General features: G+C 35.6%; 1 protein-coding gene across 7 annotated transcripts in view; it reads right to left on the bottom strand.

Moving 5' to 3' along the window:
• Nucleotides 1-20636, bottom strand: part of GRIK2 (glutamate ionotropic receptor kainate type subunit 2) — a 588905-nt gene that overhangs the window by 181325 nt on the left and 386944 nt on the right. For all 7 annotated transcript variants that reach the window (XM_036890423.2, XM_036890420.2, XM_036890419.2 and 4 more), the window contains one exon: nt 12132-12245. In XM_036890423.2, the coding sequence (XP_036746318.1) occupies nt 12132-12245 (114 nt within the window). The remainder of the gene's footprint in view (nt 1-12131; nt 12246-20636) is intronic.

Here is a 20636-nt window from a genome sequence, read left to right as displayed (position 1 = left end):
AAATTAGAGGATTATTAGGATCATCTGGCAAATGAGAAAAGAATGAGAGTTAGACCAATAAAAAAATATTGTAATTGTTTTCAAAGAAAAATGTTGAAAATTTTAAGGATTTCAGAGTCTGGCCCTTTAGCCACGTAATTTATGGGTGGAATGAAAATTAGCAAACATACATTCTTCCTAATAAAAGGGAGAAAGCACTGATTGACATCAGTCAAATAATGGGCCTAAGAATGGGAAGATGACATTTAAAAAGATCATGAACACTAAACTCAGTCAAACTAAGTTAAGTCTAAATTTCTCTCAAGATAGTTAAAGAAATGTACACACTTTAAAAATGATTTTCAGCAAGCATATTATTTAAATGCACTATCCAGTGACTACCATCTGAATTTCAAAGTTTGGTGTGGTTTGAGAGATATGAAAGGTCTGCTTGACCACAAAGTCCTTTTGTAACCATGAAGTTATAGTATTTTTCATTTTTAAAGAAGTATCTTCAAAGCATCTTTCAGAGAAAATGTCAGCCTTAGCTGAATTTTTCATGAAATAATTAAAAACAAAATAAATAAATGGAGCATTTAATAAAAAGCTAGAACATAGAAGCAGGAGGAAAAACAGAAAGAAGAAAATAAGAAATGCAGAAAACAGAAAATAAGGAACAGGAAAAAGTAAGTGTAGTAGAGAAATGGAAGAAGAAAATGGCTAAATTATAAATGATTTTAGTAAAAGCAACAATATCTCAACCTAACTTAAGAAAAAAAGAAACGTTTTTAAAAACAGAATATCACATGAGAAATGGATTCAGTGGACAGAGATGATAAAATTTATATGATGACATTATATGGAAGTCTATTTTTAAAAATTTGAATACCTTGTTACCCATCAATGACAATATAAAATTGACTAAAAAAAGAAGTCATAAAATTAATGTCAATAACCATAGAATAAATCCTAATTATTCAAGAATTCTTTTCAGGATATATTTAAGTATTATAGAACTTTTATTTTTAACCTAACACAAAATAAATTACATGATACATAGACTGCTTTTGAGCATAGCAACTGCTATGAAATCAGTTCCCCTCTTTTTAGATGAAGTTAGCATAACGTTGACATAAGCACCTAACAAGATGATTAAATACTGTAATTCCAGAGCAGTCACTATCATATACACCTAAAAACAATATAGCAAATCAAGCATAGCTGTCCATTGAAATATTTATCAGTCATAACCTATAATAGTTTATCTCTGGAATATAATTAGTATGATGATTCAGAAATTGATTAATGCATTCATTAGAACAATAAATACAACTAGAAAAATGAATGATAATCTCTGTAGATAACTAATATACTCAATAATATTTATTGGTCATGGTTGAAAAATAATTTATTGGAAAGCTAGGTATAAAATGTCTTAGGATAAATCTATTATCATAGTTAATAATAAGAAAATACTACCAAAACAAGGAAGAGAGGCTCAAATAGTAAAGTTCTCACCAAATGAAAAAATAAAATAAAACAAAAGTTAGTAAAGGGAGAAATGAAATTATAGCTACTGTAAGATGCATGATTAAATATCGAAACAACCAAAGAATTAATAGTAGATACTGCAAATACATAAATATTTCCACAAAGTGACTCAAAGAAATGGAAGCATTCAAAAGTAAAGTATCTTCCTAAATTTTTGGCATAAAAGCATACAATCACACTGTTTGGACTTGTAAGTAGGGTTCACACATGTTATTTTAGAATATAATGAGCAATCTGTCCCCATAAACTCTATTGATGGATATTCTACTGATATCATGGTATATGGTCTCCTTTTAGCTTATAATTTCACTTTATGACATTATAATACCACTTTAGCTTATAATATCACAACTTTTATTGGTTTATATATAAGTAAAAAATATATATATAGTCTCCTGAGGATTCTATTGGAAAGTTAAGAGGAAGCATCTCTTTTACAGTGTTGATGAGGATAGCTCCTATTATGGATATCTAGTGAGTAATTTGATTACTGATTTGCAGACAATTCTAATTATTAGCACTGTGAAATCAGTAGTAGAATTTAGAAAAAGGAGCACCAATATGGAAACAGTAGATTTCAGATGGAAAAATAGAGGGCAAATTTGAACAGAAACCTGGGGACTTAATAAAGGAAAACTATGTTTTGTTCTTAGCTTCTGTTTTTCTTTAAATCTGACTTCTAAAATAATGGTCCAACCTCGTCTCCAGCTTGACAGCTGGCATGGGGACACCATGCCACCTGCCGAACGGGAGGTCAAGCACTTCCAAGCAGAATCAAGAAACACATTCTCATGTCCTAACTTTTGAACAGTCTGCAATTTTTTCCCCTCTGAAAATGGTTGGTTGTTCTTATGTTTATCCTAAATTGCTTCAAATATATATATTACTTTTCATTATTTAAGATTAGCTCATGGAGACATTTATTAATGATGGTAAAAATTAATAGAGATTTTAAGTTTTATTTTTAATTAGCCAGTGTTTGATTAAAAAGTACAAAAGAAATTGTGGCTCTCATAATTGGAAGATTTAAAAAGAAATGAGTTTTGTATTTTTCAATGTTGTGAAATAAAATATATTTAAGTGCTAATTTAACCATGCTTTATAAATTACTTAAAAAGAAATTCAGAAGTAAAGATTGTTACATTATTCATAAATGATTCATTTATAAGGTATTTGCATTAATTTAAAAATGGTATTTTTAAACCTGCTGAGATTTAATAAGAATCTAGTATCATTAACATTTGTAAAGATCAGTGACTCTTTGTTTTTATAACTTATACTGTCCAAGTCCTATAGACAATATCAAGCTTGTAATTTCAATTCTTTTAATACATAGCACCACTCACCTAAATAACATTTTAGTCACTCTAAAATAATCTTATTTTTTTCTTAGCTAAATTAAGAAAGTTCCATAGATGAATGTAGTAAACTTTGATTTAAAAAAAATGGTAAGGGATCATATATTTAAGGGAATGAGTTGATGATAAGCTTAGCTACTAGTATTTCATTAAAGTTTAATGATTTATACTAGCATAAATATTGCTGGGAAAATGCACATAGAAATTTCACTGACAGGCCAAAGAAATTTCACAGTTCACAGTCCTAAAAAATGGCCAAAAAGAACAAAGAGGAGTAAGCAATAGATAAGCATAAATAATAATACAGCTGATTGTTATTTTACTCCATCGGCAGGACAGTATTATTCAGTTCTTTCTTCAGCCTCTGCCATTCCAAATGTGCTTTTATTGCTGTAGAGCTAAGAAAGGTCTCGCCATTGTCTGGGTCCTGGTCTTTCAATTTCTTTCTATTCACCATGGCCCTAAATGCTGAATTCTGCCATCCCTAATTAGCATTCAGGACAGAAGCCTGTGGATCACTACAGGTTATCACCATCGGGAGTGAAAACACCAGGGGGAAAAGAAAAATTAACAGCTATCATCAGAAAAACTTAGTGTTGTCAAGAAAATTCAATATGAAGGATGAATGGTTTGTTAGGATCAAAAAGCTACTGATGAGTTTCCATAGGGGCTCCAATATCATGCTCTTGTCTGGAAAACAAGCTTCATTCCAATAATATCAAGGCATTATTTATTTTTTATTTTTTTAATTTTTTAATTTTTCTTTTTTTGTTTTTGTGAGGGCATCTCTCATATTTATTGATCAAATGGTTGTTAACAACAATAAAATTCTGTATAGGGAAGTCATTGCTCAATGCACAATCATTAATCCACCCCAAGCCTAATTCTCGTCAGTCTCCAATCTTCTGCAGCATAACGAACAAGTTCTTACATGGAGAACAAATTCTTACATAGTGAATAAGTTACATGGTGAACATTACAAGGGCAGTCATCACAGAAACTTTTGGTTTTGCTCATGCATTATGAACTATAAACAGTCAGGTCAAATATGAATACTCATTTGATTTTTATACTTGATTTATATGTGGATACCACATTTCTCTCTTTGTTATTATTATTTTTAATAAAATGCTGAAGTGGTAGGTAGATACGAGATAAAGGTAGAACACATAGTTTAGTGTTGTAAGAGAGCAAATGTAGATGATCAGGTGTGTGCCTGTGGACTATGTGTTAATCCAGGCTAGACCAGGGCAATAAAACATCCACGTATGCAGAAGATTTCTCTCAGAACAAGGGGGGTGAGGTTCTAAGCCTCACTTCTGTTGATCCCCAATTTCTCACCTGATGACCCCCCTGCGACTGTGCCTGTCTTAGGTTGTTCCTCCCTTGAGGAGTCTTATCAAGGCATTATTTAAAAGGCACTTTCACATGATCTTTCTGGGTAAGAAATTAATAACTGTCATAATGTGCGGCTCATGTTTTCACGCAACAACAAAACTGTATAGCAGGCCTGTACGGCAATGTTTTATGTTAATAATGTTTTAATAAACTGTGCTTATTATTTACCTTTTCCTCACCCCCCCCCCAAATCAAGTGCATTCTGAGGCAATCTGCAAAGGTTCTTTACCTTGTCTTTTATTCTGTAAGTCTGTCAAGCAAAGACATTTTTTTAATGGCTGATTCTCTCTCTCTCTCTCTCTTTCTCTGTGTGTGTGTGTGTGCGTACGTGTGTGGCAGACACACACGTACGCACACACACACAAATCCTTTGAGACCCTACTGCAGGCATAATCATCACGTTTCTGCAAACTGTGTTTACCTCCTTCCAGAAGAATAACTTCAGAGAATTTACATAATAGACAAAAAAATGTGTCTTTAATGGCCATAATTATCATTCTAAGAAGAAATTTATATTTTTACTCTGTATCTATAGAAAATCTTCTGGGATTTGGGAAGTTGAGGAGCTTTTCTTTCTCCCTGAAATGCAGTTATCTAATCACCTGAGATTGTAGTGAATCCTATAGAAATAATGACTGTAATACATTGAAATCAACTTTCCAGAAAAAAGGGCTATAGTTTTGCAAGTTGAGCTCTTTACCAACATTTCAGGAAAAACTTCATTAATGTGAGAGCAATAAAAATATAAAGGGCGATTTGGCTTAGTGACTATCATTCATATTTTAGTAAGAACTGGTATACTATTTAATTCCTCCAAGTGACTGAATTATCAGTTTAGATTGGAGAGTTTGACTTTTACCATCTTTCTATTGGTATTTGTATTTTGGTGACTAAATATTTCATTAGCTTAGTTCACAGGTGAAGGAGGAAAGGATGCGGGGGTGGGGGAGAGGAGCTGAAGCTCAAATCAATCAAATATGCGATTTTACTGCTCTTCCAGTAAAAGGTTTGACGGGAAAGGAGATTGTACCTACTAGCTAATCTCCAAACTGCATTTCATTTCTGAATCTAATTTATTATCCCCTTACATGAATAATCAAGACTTGACTACACAAAAGGTATTTTCAGCATCTCCATTCATATATGACTAACTAGAGTTCATTATCTCCCTTCCCAACATCCTCATCATGCTCTGTGGCAATGCTAACGCCCTGCCTCTTAGGCTTGGAACCTGAAAGTCCTCGACCACATTTCTGTTGTTTCTATCCCATATGTAATTCATCCTCAAGAAATCTCCTATCTGACTTTTCAATGCTACAATCTCTTTCCTCTTACCTATAGGGTATAATGCCTCTCAAATCAGACTCTATAATAATCCCCTATTCAATACTACCCATGAACAAACCATATCTCACTTGTTCAAAATGTTCCTGACTTACTTCTTTGTTAAAGTCTCTTAGAATAAGCCATCCTTAATTTTTTTTTTGGTATCTGAATCGTTAATTCAGGATTTAAAGAGATTGAGGTATCTAAGAGAACAAATCTCTGACTTGAAGGAACAGAAAAGTATGGAATCATAAATAGAATTTAGAATATAGGGGAAATAGGTGTGGCATGGTCTGGATCGGCTTGATGAATGCTGAGTTTGATACTGGACATCCAAGTGGATATATATCCTATAAGTAATAACAAATTTACATCTGAATCTCAGAGCAATTTACACGGTTCTAGGGTGGTAACACCTCTGAAAGTGCGAAAGCTGCAGCAAAAATATTGTATTTCCATGGAGTTTGCTGTGGTTATGCTGAACCAAATATTCAAATTTCTCTCTTCATTCTTCCATATACCAAACTGAACATATTGTTCATGATAAAACACTCTTCAAAAAAATTATAGCACTGAAAACAATGTTGGCAATGAAAAATAATATAACAACAAGATGAAAATACTTAAGAATATTATGGTAGTGTTTTTAAAGCAGCTTTAGTAAATAAGGATGAAGGAAGCAGACGTGTGGATATGAGTATGTGGGGAAAAAGTAAGATTCTGGTCATTTACAAAGCCTTTAAAGATTGATAAAAGATATGACTGATTCCATATTGAAACACAGCTTTCTTTCTCTAGCATACCAATAGTTTTATGTTTATCTTGCTCTTCTGAAGGGTCAAGAGAATATGGGAAGTTATTTGAAATAAATTACATTGAGCTAGTAGAACACAAATGAAAGGGAGAAATGTAGTGTCAGCACGATCCCTGAAGTAGAAGAAAAACGGTAAGAAAAGGTAGGGTTGCCTTTGAAAAGGTAAGGTTGCAGGAATGGGATATGAAGAGACTGCGTTAGGACGAGGCACTCTTATCTCAGGTGTTAACGCTTAAGCGATAGTTGTATGTGTATACCTACCACATCTTTCTTAAATTATTTTGATCTTATTATTCCACAATATGTTTAAATCTGCTTAGAATTGGTGTAGGGGTTGCTAAGAATGAAAATCCTTTCCTTTGTGAAGCGGCACTGCCTTGAGTTTCCAAGCCCAAGCCTAGCCATTCGCTAAGAACTATGTGCTTGACAGCCCTTTGGCGACAGCACAAAGAGAAGAATCAGAGGGAAAACTTATTGCGGGGGCAGATTTGAAGCCCTAACGATCAGCTTTTGTTGATGTCATAGAAGAAGCTGCAGACCCATTTAGAGGCTGATTTGGTCACTTCTCTCTTTTGTACCGTGAACCTTCCCTCTATCCTTGGGAATTTGCTCCCAGATAAGCTTTCTGTACCTGTGCGCTGCAACAGTAAAGCTTCACAGGCTAAGCCAGTAAACTGGATACTGAAATACACAGCCTTCCAGGAACAACTAGGAAAAAAGAAAAATAAGACTATGTTGTAGACGCAAGGATATTTCTTAAATTCATTGACCAGGAAGACAGGACCTCCTTCAAAGTAAATAATTTGTCCGAAAAAGTAACCAAGTTCATATTCATTTGTATGCTAAGGCACTCTCAGTGATCAAGGAGAAGAACATGTGCAAGTGGCATGTTAGTAGTAGGAATCTTTTGATGGAAAAAAATCAATTACCATACAGAGCAGCCCAGCAGGAAGCACTCAATGTATTTAGACAGGTCTGAAAAAATCTATTGCAAAGCAAGAGCACAGTAGGGAAATAGGCATTCCCTGTTTGAATTTAAGAAATATTCAGTCTCCTGATACTGTCCCTAGCTAGTGCTAGTGGACCCACAGCAGTAAGGACAACAGGCTCAGATTAAAAGTTGAAGAGCATGCATGCATTATTCTTGGAAAGATCTCCAGATCTCATTCAGATTGAGTATTTTTGTTATCGTTGTTGGTTAGGCATTTATACTTTAATCATCTCTGTGCAATAAATGAAATCATCATAAATGAAAACATGATTCTATGGTTGATTTTTTTAGTCCTGCCAATAATGATAAACATAAGATTCAAGGGGATTTTAATGACAATTGACCCTGAAATTCAACCAGAGAGGTAATATAAGGAATATTGAAGAGGAGAACAGGAGTAGAACTGAGCTTTAGGTCTACACCTGGTGGTAAAGGTACATAAATGTCCCGATTGTATGATATCATGAATCTTAACTCAACACTAGAAAACAAAAATTAGAAAAATATTTAGGGTTTTCTAAATGAATTCATTCCATAATATAACTATAAGGTACATCCACACAGTACATTAGGCATAGGTTGTATTGTTGAGTGGGAGCAAAAGATATTTGTAGACAAGATGCTTAATCTCAATTCTAAAGAGAAAAAAGGAGATATGCCCCAATACTATTTGGATTGCCCATAAAAATCTGAGACTATGGTTTAAAGAGGCTGAAAGAAAGCTGAATGCTAAATTAAGAGAGGAGAGAAATGTAGAGCCCAAGACATCCAAATAAGAATAATCTGTTCTTGGCTTCTGTAGAGGGGGATGTCTAGATGTTTGGAGACACGCTCAAATCAGCATCACACTCCACTTTCTAGCTGTGTGACCGTGAGAACGTTACTCAGGCAATCTGAAATTCAACTTTCTCACTTGTAAAAATAGTATTAATAATGGCATTTCCCTCAAAACACTATTATGACAAATGAGTAAATACATACGAGGTGCTTTGGACATTATCTAGCATATATAGTAGGCATGCAATACACATCTGCTGTTATTTTTCTGTATTGGACCACATCCTATAGTCAATTTGTTGAAGCTGAGAAGCAGAGCAAAGGACCAGCCCCCGCTGTCATGGTCTTTTTCAGTTTTTCAATTTTTCTAAGATTTTTCCTGCTTTAAAGCCCTGGCATATGCTGTTCTCTCTGCTGAATACTCCTTTCCCCTTTCTTTACCTATCTGATTCCTTCTCGAGATTCGGGTCTCAGCTGTCGGTTCTTCTACAGTGAGACCTACCCTGACTTGTCCTTCCACTCCCGACTCCAGCAACTTACGATCATCTGTAAAAGGCATCATCCCATTTACATTTCATACCAATCACCAGGGGTATGTGTGTGTGTGTGATTTCCCCTATGAATCCTTATCATTTTCTAAGCATGAGGGCAGAGACTTTGACTATTTTGTTCATCAAATATAGCTTTTTGTGCCATATAATCAGCATTCAGTACATATTTGTTAAAGAAACAAATGGATGAATAAAGATAATTAAAAGTTAAGAGAGATGGAGCTGATTGTGATTAGCATAGTGATAATGTCGAATTCTAAATTACCTCACTGTTTTTTTTAAAGACACATAATAAAAATGTTGAACAAGAAGTATAAGTGAATTTCTCTGCCATTATTCGCAGCACAGCCAGAATATCCTCTTGAGATTTTCGAAGAAAGAAAAAGCCGCAATGGCCATCACATAAATCAAATGATTGTAAGCACCTTATGAAATATAAATTAACCACCAATAAATTGCATTCAGCATAAGGCTTACACAAGGAAGGTAAATAATCCCTTCAAATCTGTTTTTTTCTTGATTGTGGATACTTTGTGATCAAAGTATTCAGAAAAATAATTTTTTCCAACTAAGTGATATAAAAACAAACTGACTTTTCTTTGAATAAATACCAGAATCTCTTAGAAACAGCAGAGTGATGTAATCTAAAACATATATAAACTATTTATTAAAATGCAGGCTTAGTGTCTGTTTCACAGTTGATTCCACATCTTAGTTACCTGGAGTGTCCTGAGCAGTAGCTCTCAGTCGTTGTTATAGATCAGCATTACCTGCGGAACTTAACGAAATGAGGGCGTCCAAGGCTCAGTGCCCATAAATACTATTTCCAAAGGTATGGAGTGTGGTTTGAGTAGCAGCACTTTCTAAAAAAGCATTATGCCTGGCTCTGTATGAAGTTAAGGTTAAATACCACTTGCTTATTGCTAGATACAAAATTGCTATGACTGAGAAAAATATCTGCCTACTTCTTTCAAAGCAATGCTGAGTGATGAAGCAAGATTGAGAAATTATATGTGTAATATTAATCACCTGTTTTGTTTGCATAAGCAATTTGCAATGATCTGCAGAATTGAAAAGTATTTAAGTATAGTCATTTGAAAGTTGCTTCTATCTTCCAACTTTCCATTTAATTAAATATCATCATCAATTTGATTTGACAAATGTTTACTGAGAGCTTGCTATGCCCAGGCACTTTTCTCTGACAGAGCAAGATAAAAAAAAGTATAAAATTTGATCACTGATCTAGTATAAATTCATATCAAATGGAGACACAGATATACACATATCTTTTTAAATTTAAAATAACTATGCCTGGCAGGCCCATCATAGAGTATTATGATACATAAAATGTACACTCTCCCACTTACACATACACACAACTTAATGGAGAGACCATTAATAATGAAAAATGGAAACATACTTGTAACTAAAATATTGTTTACCCTCCTGACCATGTGGCTTTACCAAGTATTATCTCGAGTAGCTTCATACAGTAGGTGCCATTTGAGATGGGTGTGCAAGGAGGAGTAGGATTTTCCAGGGGAATATAGAAAACTGAGCAAAGGTTTGGAGACATACCATACGTGATGCATCTGGGAGCTGGGCTGCATCAGGAGAACATAGGAAGGAGTGCAGAGGCCGACTGCAGCTGTCCCCTGTATAGTGTTCTTTTTGAGCATTACAGAGACATACACAGGTCAAGACTGCAGTTGGACCCCATTCCTCCAAGAATGTGCAGTGATATTTGAAGAAATATTACAAATATGAAGTAACTAAAGCATAGTTAATTCTAAATAATATAACACACTGAAAATGCTATAATTATTTAGAAAATGGAAAGAAATGTTTTGCAAACAAAGGGCAAAGTCCTAACATAATCACAGTAGTATGCTAACTGGTTATCCCAGTTGAATTAAAACATAGGGTTCCTGAGAGAATAATAGGAAATGAAAGTAGAAAGACAAGGCTGTGGAAGGTTTTGAACATCAGGTTGGAATTTGGGGATCTTTTTAATAGTGGATATGGATTCCCTGATTATTTTTAAGCAGAAAAGCAGGGAAATGAGAGAATTGGGCCATTTAGTGCAGAGTAGGGTATACTGCAAAGGGAGAAAGCTGTCAGTGGGAGGAATAGTTACATGGTTACTGCAACAGTCCTGGCAGGAGATACTGCTGTCCAGGACACACTGGAAGAAAAAGAGTATGTAAGCATCCTATGAGAATATTCCAACTAAGGAAAGAGCTGTGGATTGGTGGGTATGAGAGTTATTTTTGAAAAGGGAGAGGAACATAAAATTAAGTAAAAGAGGATCTAGGAAGTTTGGATATGATAGATCGGGAAAAAGTATTCACTGAGGTTCTTAGCAAGGGAATAATTAAAAAGCCTTGAGAACTGCCATCATGTTATTTCATGATTACCAGATCTGCTTCATTATCAAGTCTAACCCAAGTTATTTTATTTTGACAGGCTTAGAGGTTCAACATCCCCTGTTGTTACTAAATGGACAAGATTATGAATTCTTCCTGACTTGATTTCCTACCATAAACCAAACATATGAATTATATAAATGATAAAAGTATGTGGTGGTATATGCTGGACAGTAATCTTTCAATCTTATTAAGGAGCTGGAGAGACCTAAGAACTAGCATTAATAAGCGTATTCCGTAGATAGAAAGTACTAACTAAATAATAGAAGAGTTCCTTGTTTATCCTAAAATTAAAATTCCCATTTGCAAATGGCATAGTAGGCATAAGTCAATATTACTGTGTGATCTAATTAAAATATATCATTACAAGAGGGGTAAAAATACCTAGTTTATCAGTATGAATTTAATGATGTTGATGAAGAAATATTTCTGGCTTTAAAAAGCACTTGCCATTTGATTTAATTAGGGAGATTAGTAAAGTAAAAGTGAATCTCCATCATAAAAACAATCGAAAACAAGGTTAAGACATAATTGTAATAGAAAACAATCCTGAAAAATAAATGGTCTGCACTCTAAAATATACTTGCAGGAGATGAGTGCAGAACTAAAATTCACATGCAGCTCTTCAGTAACTATATTTCATACAGCTCCATGTCTTAACATTGACAATTATTCAATAGTAACTTATTTTATAGAAATGTACAGACTTCCAGTAATACCTAAAGCTATATTATTAAACATCATAAGCAGCCCAAACATTACTGTAACTTACATCACTGAAGACCAACAAAATAAAACAATGACTTAAGTAACATTAACTCCTCTGTTATACAGTAATTGTTCAATGACTGTAAAGTGCAATACATTCTGTTCATTACCATTCCAATTGTAATGTCCACTTCTATCTGCCTCCATCTTTATCTACATTTATCTAAAAAGATTAGAAAAATAAACACTTACCAAAATGGTGGTAATGATCAAAGAACGATTGGATAAGGAATCTGTGATGTTGGCTGGCTTTCCCTTTTGACTTTCTGTCATATTCAGGCCACTGGCTGGATCCCAAGTTCCAATCTATAAAACAGCATATGCACTTTGTAAATTGTTCATCAGGCACCTGGGAGAGAGAACTGCAAGGGAGAGTTGAGACGGCGAACACTTATTATTCGCCGCTGCTGCATTATCTGCTCCTGTTAAAGTGAAGGCTGCTTGTTTTAAGCATGATTCACTGCTCTGTGAAGTGTGTCCAGTGAAGTGTGACACTGAAGACCAAAATGATCCCCTGCACTTCAACAGTCAGTGTGGAAGCTTAATTTTCCATTCAAACCTTCATTTACCAAGATAAACCCATTTAATGAGACCTCGCTAGGTGGCTAGAAACTCATTAATAGCACATATATTTTACGGTTTAATGGTTCGATCTCATCCTCTCTTCACAAAGAGAATATGCCATATTATATGGACAAAGCTAAAAGACAGAGCAAAACCTGGAGATCCAGGGAAAAAGTAATAGGTGAACCTGACAGTAGAGGCACTGACCCTCAGTAAGGCAAAATCATACCCAGAATTACCTATGGAGCTTCTAAAAATACACTTATGCAAGTTTTAAAATATATTCTGAGGAAAGATGATTACAGCACAATCTCATCTGATAACCCATTCCACCTGTATTCTATTTAATATGTTCCTTAAATAATAACATTTAATAGATTAGTCCGTATACTCTGTTGAAACAAATTATACCCATTGAAGACAGCCTGTGGGATGACACAGACCGCCTCTGGGAGGCACATGTAAGTGTTGGTCGGGTTATCTACATACTTTGACCATCGCACCTTTGTGTAACACTGGCTATCACAAAGGAGAACAGAGGCAGCAGGTGCAGAACCAGTCGCTCTTTTCCCCACCGTTTCAAGCCTGGAGTCCTCGACAGCAAAATCTGCCTCCCATAATCCCCAGCCAATCACCCAGCTTGCTTTACTCAAAGGAGAGGAAAACTACCAAGTATCACTGTATCAAATAAAGCTCTACATATAAATTAAATCCTTTTTCAAGTCACATGTATTTAGCAGGTAATATTTATCCTGGTCCACCTACATAGGCTAACAAGGGCCTCATCAGCATAACCTCATCCAAATTCAATATTATGATCTTGTAATTTCTTTCTATTTCATCAAAATTACTCTTTTGATCCCTTAGTTCATTTGTATTGCTTTCCTGATAACCTCTGAAGACATCTATCTCCTTGTAATTGCAGAAGCACACGCATAGAAATATTAGTAATTTCTGATCCTCATAAGAATAAGTATGTCTGTCATCCTAGTGGTTCTACATAAGTGTAAACACTAATATGTATTTTTAAGAATGTATATAACTCTACTAGAGACTCAATGTAAATGTTTTCTGGTGATGTCTAAACAAATCTCTTGCCATATTTTCTCATATCAGGTTAATTTTTTTCTTGCCATTAAAACTATATATTCCTCATGTTTGTGTCAACAAAATAAAAAAATACAGTGAGAAAAAAATATTGATTCAGCATTATTTCCAAAGTAAATTACCTACTGGCCAATTGCAATTTTTACTTTAGACTATGACTACCAGATGCCATAAAGAGAGAGTCTAATTGTAATTCAGGGTCAATCATGGGAGGCCTTCAAGGGTCAGACGGGTAACATCAACTTGTAAAGTGGAAGGATGTTAAATTAGTAGCTAAGAATTTCCAGGAAAGGGTATGCAGTTTTTAAATAGCACAAAATCTCCTGGCAGAACAGCAAGTGAGGGTGTGTGCCTGAGAGCTGCAAATTCCCCAAGCAGGCGCTTTTTTGAAGTTCCCACCCAGTGTTCCTAGAGATCTTGCTGGGGACCTGGGTGGGGAAAGATAGAGGGGATGGAAAACCGAGAATGCCTGCTGACCTAGTGAAAGTGTTTAAAATTCAAAATGATGAAAACAGCACTCTGTTGGCTAAACAAGACACATCTGCAGATGGTTATTTTATAGTGACTGTCACTTCTCTGCGCCTGGTCTATAATTAATACCTATTACAGATTCGTTCCCTTAGATTTTATTTCCTTTTTGTTTCCCACCATCGGCTAAACAGCTGGATTTTTCAGACGTATGATTCTACCAGTCAAAGCACGGGCAAACGTCGTCACCTGACTAATGACACCTTCACCATTGATCAGTAAGTTTTTCAACTTTCTAACCAAATGACTGACACAAAATATGGCCCGTTTAACTTACCGTCATTCTCCATGAGTACTTTTATAAAATAATTTTATTAAGCGTTGACTCATCAAAACATACCTGTCTAGTTTCATTCTCTGTCAGCTGCTCTTTAGCCCCATGTGGACTGACAGCATATTAATCTGTAAATTCCTATAATCCCAAATATTAGGTATCTGTTTTTTTTGTAAATTTCAGGGTGCTGAGCAGAATATTATGAAGTTTCTGAGATTTCGGTAGCATAAAATTTTAAATCAAATAAGGACTTTTGTATGATCCTTTAGATTTTAAGTCTCCCAGGACTGTATAGTTCAAAAGTTTCCACTTTGAGGGAATTGTCATCAGTGGGGTTTTTTTTGTTTGGTTTTGCTTTATTTTAGTCACAAAAACAATGGATGAAGTCAAGACAATCTTTTTGTCTTTTCATCTATTTTCAGAAAAATGATTTTTTTTTTTCATTGTATGATTTAATCAAGTATTTCAAGTACTTTTTTTGGTTCTATTACAGAATAAAGCTATCTAAGCACTCGACCGCACAGGGTTGTTTTAAGTGCAGTGAGTCTATCTCAGTTTATTTGGATAGTTCAAGTTTACAACTGTGTTCCTGGTATAAATATGAACAGCACTCTCTTATGCAATTAAAAATGTCATGGTTTGGATAATACATAAGAAGGTCACCCTAATTACAATAATCAAATTAGATAAATAATATGAAAGTGCTTCAAAAACCATAAAGAACTATAGCCAAGTATGGTATTATTCATTTTTATTTTATTTTATGTTCTGAATGGTTCTTAAAATTTGAACCTGTACACATTCCTGAATCAATCATAGCTAATGCTTTACTGCACTTCCTTCATGTCCCTTACTTTTACATATTTTGTTCCTTGCATAATTTCCATCCCAGCCTTACAGTAAATGGCCTATTCTCTGAGGAGGACGCCAGACTGCCTGGATCCTATTATATCTCCACCATTTATCAAGAGATGACTTAGGCACATTTCTTCTCTGTGCTTCCATTTTCTTATCTAGAAATGGTGAAACATCATCATACACCCCACAGAGCTATTGCAAGGATTAAATGGAAAAGAAGTTGATGTAATGTGTTTATAAGTATGCTATAATTATTATATCAATTATGTGAAATATATCCTATTTGTCCACTATTATGAGAAAATTTCCTGGCATTAAGAATTAAACTCATAATTTTAATGATCACATAAAGTAAACATCATAGGAATATATGATTTAACTATCACTGTTATAAGTAAGGCTTTATAAACACAATTATTTATAAATATTTGTCCATGTATTTTATTATTTTAAAAACAGATTCCCAGAATTAGAATTACTGAGTCCAAATTATATGAATTGAGCTATGTTTGATGTATGTTAATATAGATTATTTATATAGTTAGATGAAAAGATGCTCAACATCATTGATCATCAGGGAAATGCAAAATCAAAACCACAGAGAGATGTTTTCTTACTTGTTAGAATGGCTATAATCAAAAAGACAAAAAATAACAAGTGTTGGTGAGGAGAGAAGGGAGGTCTCTGGGTGCTGTTGGTAGGAATGTAAAATTTGTGCAACCACTATGGAAAAAAGCATGGAAGGTTCTCAAAAAATTAAAATGGAACTACTGAATTATCCAGCAATTGCACTCAGGGTATTTACCCAAAGGAAAAAAAAAAACAACACTATTTGAAAAGATATAATGTACCCACATTACATTCATTACAGCATTATTTATAATAGGCAAGATACACAAGCAACTGAAATATCCATCAATCAATGAATGGATAAAGAAGATGTGGTGTATGAGCATATAATGGAATATGATTCAGCTGTAAGAAAGAATGAAATCTTGCCATTTGCAATTATATGGATAGATCCTCAGAGTATTACGCTAAGAGTAATAACTCAGGCAGAGGAAGACAAATACCATATGACCTCTCTTATATGCAGAATCTAAAAACAAAACAAAACAAAAAACAGAAAACACAAAAACAACAAAACAAGCTCATAGATACATAGAACAGAGTGGTGATTGCCAGAGGCAGGGGTGGGAGTTGGGAGAAATAGATGAACTGAGTCAAAAGGTTAAAATAAAATAAAACACGTTTAAAAAAAATTTAAATATATGATATTGCTAAGCAGGGAGCCAGAGAGAAGCAGGAGGAAAGGTCGGGGTGACGGAGAAGTTGAGACTACAGATAGCATCCACCAATAAGAAAATCCCTGGCAGGAGGAGACATTTCAAAAGCTAGAGTCCAACTGGGCATGCTCCTGAGGTGCCCTAAAGTAACCTTTCCTCATTTTAAAGTCATCATAATAAATCTGTATTGCAGCTTTGCTCCCCTGGTGGGCAACCAGAGAGAATTCTGGGAAAGAGCATGCACAATAGTAGTTAGCTTATGTCATTGCCAGCCTGTCAATCAATACTTGTTTGCATAGCAATACCCCTCCTAAAAACCCCTTGCAAGCCCCATAAGAAAGGAACTTTCACTGAATATTCAGGGCCTTCTGACAGTATGTGGAGGCCCGCTCTATTACCGAGCATAGTGATAAACTTGCTTGTCTGCTTTCTTGACTTTGATTTCACCGACTTCCCTGCATTCCTGAAGGGAGAATTCATTCCTAACAATACGGGGGGAAAAAAAGACTTCCATGACTAACCTACAGATGTTATCATATTTTTAAGGATCTTAGTATATGAATTACATGCATGCAAATTACTGCTCCTGGTAACAAATGCGTGCCCCCTGCTGAATGAGGCAAGGCCAAACAAATAAATGAATAAAAGTAAACATTCCTAGTTAGGTTTAAAAATAATCACTATAAGTAAAGTCAAGTCCATTTAGAGTTTAGAAATAATTTCACATAAATTCTCTACTAAAAACATAGTTGGCATAATAGAATCGGTCAAAATTCTATTTACATGACCATATTGACATTTACTAACAAAATATACATAGATGTTGGGGGATGGAAAATTAAAGCAATACAAGTTTTCTAATGTACAACAATGTAAAACAGATAAAGAAAATAATTATCTGATTATACTTTGCTTTTACTTAACATCAGACAAATACATTTGTCAGGAGCAAAGAGCCTAGGCGGTGCTTTTCTAAAGAAGTTCTGTGTTGCGATCATAAGAAACCACACTGTCCGTTATGTTGAAATGGTCTTAAGACCATGTGGAGTGTCCATCAAAATAAGTTGCTTTAAAAAAAACTATTTACAATAATTAGTTGCCTCCAACCATATGACCCATAAAATATAGTTTGCTTTGAAGTATATTTACCATTCCTTTTAGAAGAAAGGGAAATACCTGAAGATATTGAGAAGTAGAAAGCGTTAGGAAGGTATTGATGCTAATTGCTAAGTTATATTTGAAATGAATATTCTCTCCAATTGATTGAATATACACTGGTGGACTGTATATTTGTCTGTTAACATAACTAGTCTACCCATTCTTTCCACAAAGCTTACAGACTCAGGTTTTTCAAGCTAATATGGTGTGTGAATAACAAGGACAGTGTTTTCAACACAGTATTTTTCTTGCTAAGTATTACAGGTAAATTACAGGGTATTTTTTTTCTCCTCACTCCACTCCTTCCAATTTTTAAGTGAAGAGTAGACATAGTTATTTGCATTGCTGTCTAATAATAGTATACTGTCTAATAATAATTAATACTAGTACACTTCCATTGGGCTAAGTAGTAACAGGTGATCCCTTTGAAGGAATCAGCACCTGATCTCCTCAAAGACAGTAAGGCAATATTTCAAAGCAAAGCCTATGTGCTGTCTGACAGGGAGAATTCAAAGTAAAGTACAATAACCTGGGAAATGGGCTACCTCCATTCATAAGTAATTTGGACTGTGAGGACACTGCAAAGAAGCCATCAGTTAACACTTTCCTAAAGGTATCTATCCATCAGTTTCCAAAGGGTCTGGAATTTCATCTTTTGAGAACTACAGTGTTAATATGAGGACAATAAATCAAGAAATATATAGTCATCTCAAGGAAAAAGGATGACTAATCTAAGTGCAGATTTTCTTCCTTTAGGGTTTTTATTTTTGTCTAGGGCCAAGTCAACCCTAAATGTAATTGAAGAGTAAAGAGACAGGGGGTAGTTCTGACTTTTTAAATAAAATTTGAATCAATGAATTAACTGTTCTCTAATAGAGCAAAGTGGTAACATACAGTTAAGGGTCATTTTTCCAAGGATAAAAATGTAGTTCAGAAATTACTCTGAGATCAAACCAATGCATCACAATTATGTTTAGGATACACGTTAATTCAAATTCAGTAATAGAAAGAAAAAAAATGGCAATCTGTATTTGGTGTGCTGTTAAGGGCCAAAAATAATAAACCACATGTCCTCAAATAAGGCGATCCTACGGATTTCTAAGCATAACTATCATCTGTAAATAGTTTTCTCAAATATTTTACCATCCTGAAGGTTAAAAGTTATCAAGCAAAATAATAATTACAAACACACTGAAACGAAACCAAAAAAAAAAATAAATGCCAGGACAGGTGTGAGACAGGGCATGTAATGAATTCTATACGAGACAAATGAAATCATTATTGTCCCCATAGTAACATCTCCAAAGAAAGACATATTTGGCTTAGATCTTGCTCAGAATACATTTTTGCTTCTTAAGAAACAAACACACATGTCAGGCTGGCTTAAAGATTATTAGTTAACATCACCACTAGCATCACTTTCCTACAGCGAGGCCAAAAACAAACAAACAACAAAAAAACACTTAGTTCCTGGGAAAGCTGTAGGTCATTGCTGCCATGGGTATATGTTTCAAATGCCATCAAAGAGAGGGAGATAAAAACTATGCAACAAGTACCAAGAATTCTATCAAAGAAATAGTTCTCACCTATCAAGTGAGGGTTTTCAGACTTAGATAAAATTTGAAGACTGTAAGTCCCATTAAGACACCTTTTTCATAGGGAATTAATGAGTACAGGATTCTACAGGCAAGAGAAAGGTCAATAGTAAAGATTTCCATGGAAACTACCATTTTTTCTTAAAAACATGTTCTAAAAAAAAAATTCCTTAAAAACACTTTGAGCTGCAGAGCCAAGATGGCAGCATGAGTAGAGCAGCAGAAATCTCCTCCCAAAACAACATATATCTATGAAAATATAACAAAGACAACTCCTCCTAGAATAAAGACCAGAGGTCACAGGACAACATCCAGACCACATCCGCACCTGAGAGAACCCAGCGCCTCGCGAAGGGGGTAAGATACAAGCCCCGGCCCCGCGGGAGCCGAGCGCCCCTCCCCCCAGCTCCCGGCGGGAGAAGAGCAGGCAGAGCGGGAGGGAGATGGAGCCCAGGACTGCCGAGCACCCAGCCCCCGCCATCCGGGCCAGAGCGCAGACACAGTACGTGCCCAGGGGGCCCTGGATACTAGGGAAACAGGGCAGCAGGACCGGTGAGCGGGCACCGGAGGCCTGGCGCTGGAGGACATAAGAAAAGGGAGCGGCCATTTTTTTGTGTGTGTGGTCGTTGTTTTGTTTTGGCGGGTGCTTTTTGGAAGTCTTAAAGGGGCAGGGCGGGACACTTAGTCCAGAGGTAGGGAATCCGGGGATCTCTGGGCACCCTAACCCCTGGGCTGCAGGGAGCAGGGAGGCCCCTTACAGAGATAAATAGCCTCCCAGCAGCTCCCCCTCCAACGCGACTCCACCACTTTGGAGCAGCAGCCCGAGCCAGGCCACGCCCACAGCAACAGCGGAGATTAACTCCATAGCAGCCGGGCAGGAAGCAGAAGCCCTGTCTGCGCGCAGCTGCCCAGCACAAGCCACTAGAAGTCGCTGTTCTCCCAGGAGAGGAGGGCCACAAACCAACAAGAAGGGAAGTTCTTCCAGCCGTCACTCGTCCCAGCTCTGCAAACTATTCCTATCACCATGAAAAGACAAAATTACAGGCAAACCAAGATCACAGAGACACCAGAGAAGGACACAGACCTAAACAGTCTTCCTGACAAAGAATTCAAAATAAAAATCATAAACATGCTGACAGAGATGAAGAGAAATACGCAAGAGAAATGAGATGAACTCCGGAGGGAGATCACAGATGCCAGAAAGGAGATCGCAGAAATGAAACAAACTCTGTAAGGATTTATAAGCAGAATGGATAGGATGCAAGAGGCCATTGATGGAATTGAAACCAGAGAACAGGAACGCATAGAAGCTGACATTGAGAGAGAC

This window comes from Manis pentadactyla, chromosome 12, assembly GCF_030020395.1.
Source record: "Manis pentadactyla isolate mManPen7 chromosome 12, mManPen7.hap1, whole genome shotgun sequence".
Classification (NCBI taxonomy): domain Eukaryota; kingdom Metazoa; phylum Chordata; class Mammalia; order Pholidota; family Manidae; genus Manis; species Manis pentadactyla.
The sequence above is the reverse complement of the archived record's forward strand: the minus strand, read 5'-3'. Positions and strand labels throughout refer to the sequence as shown.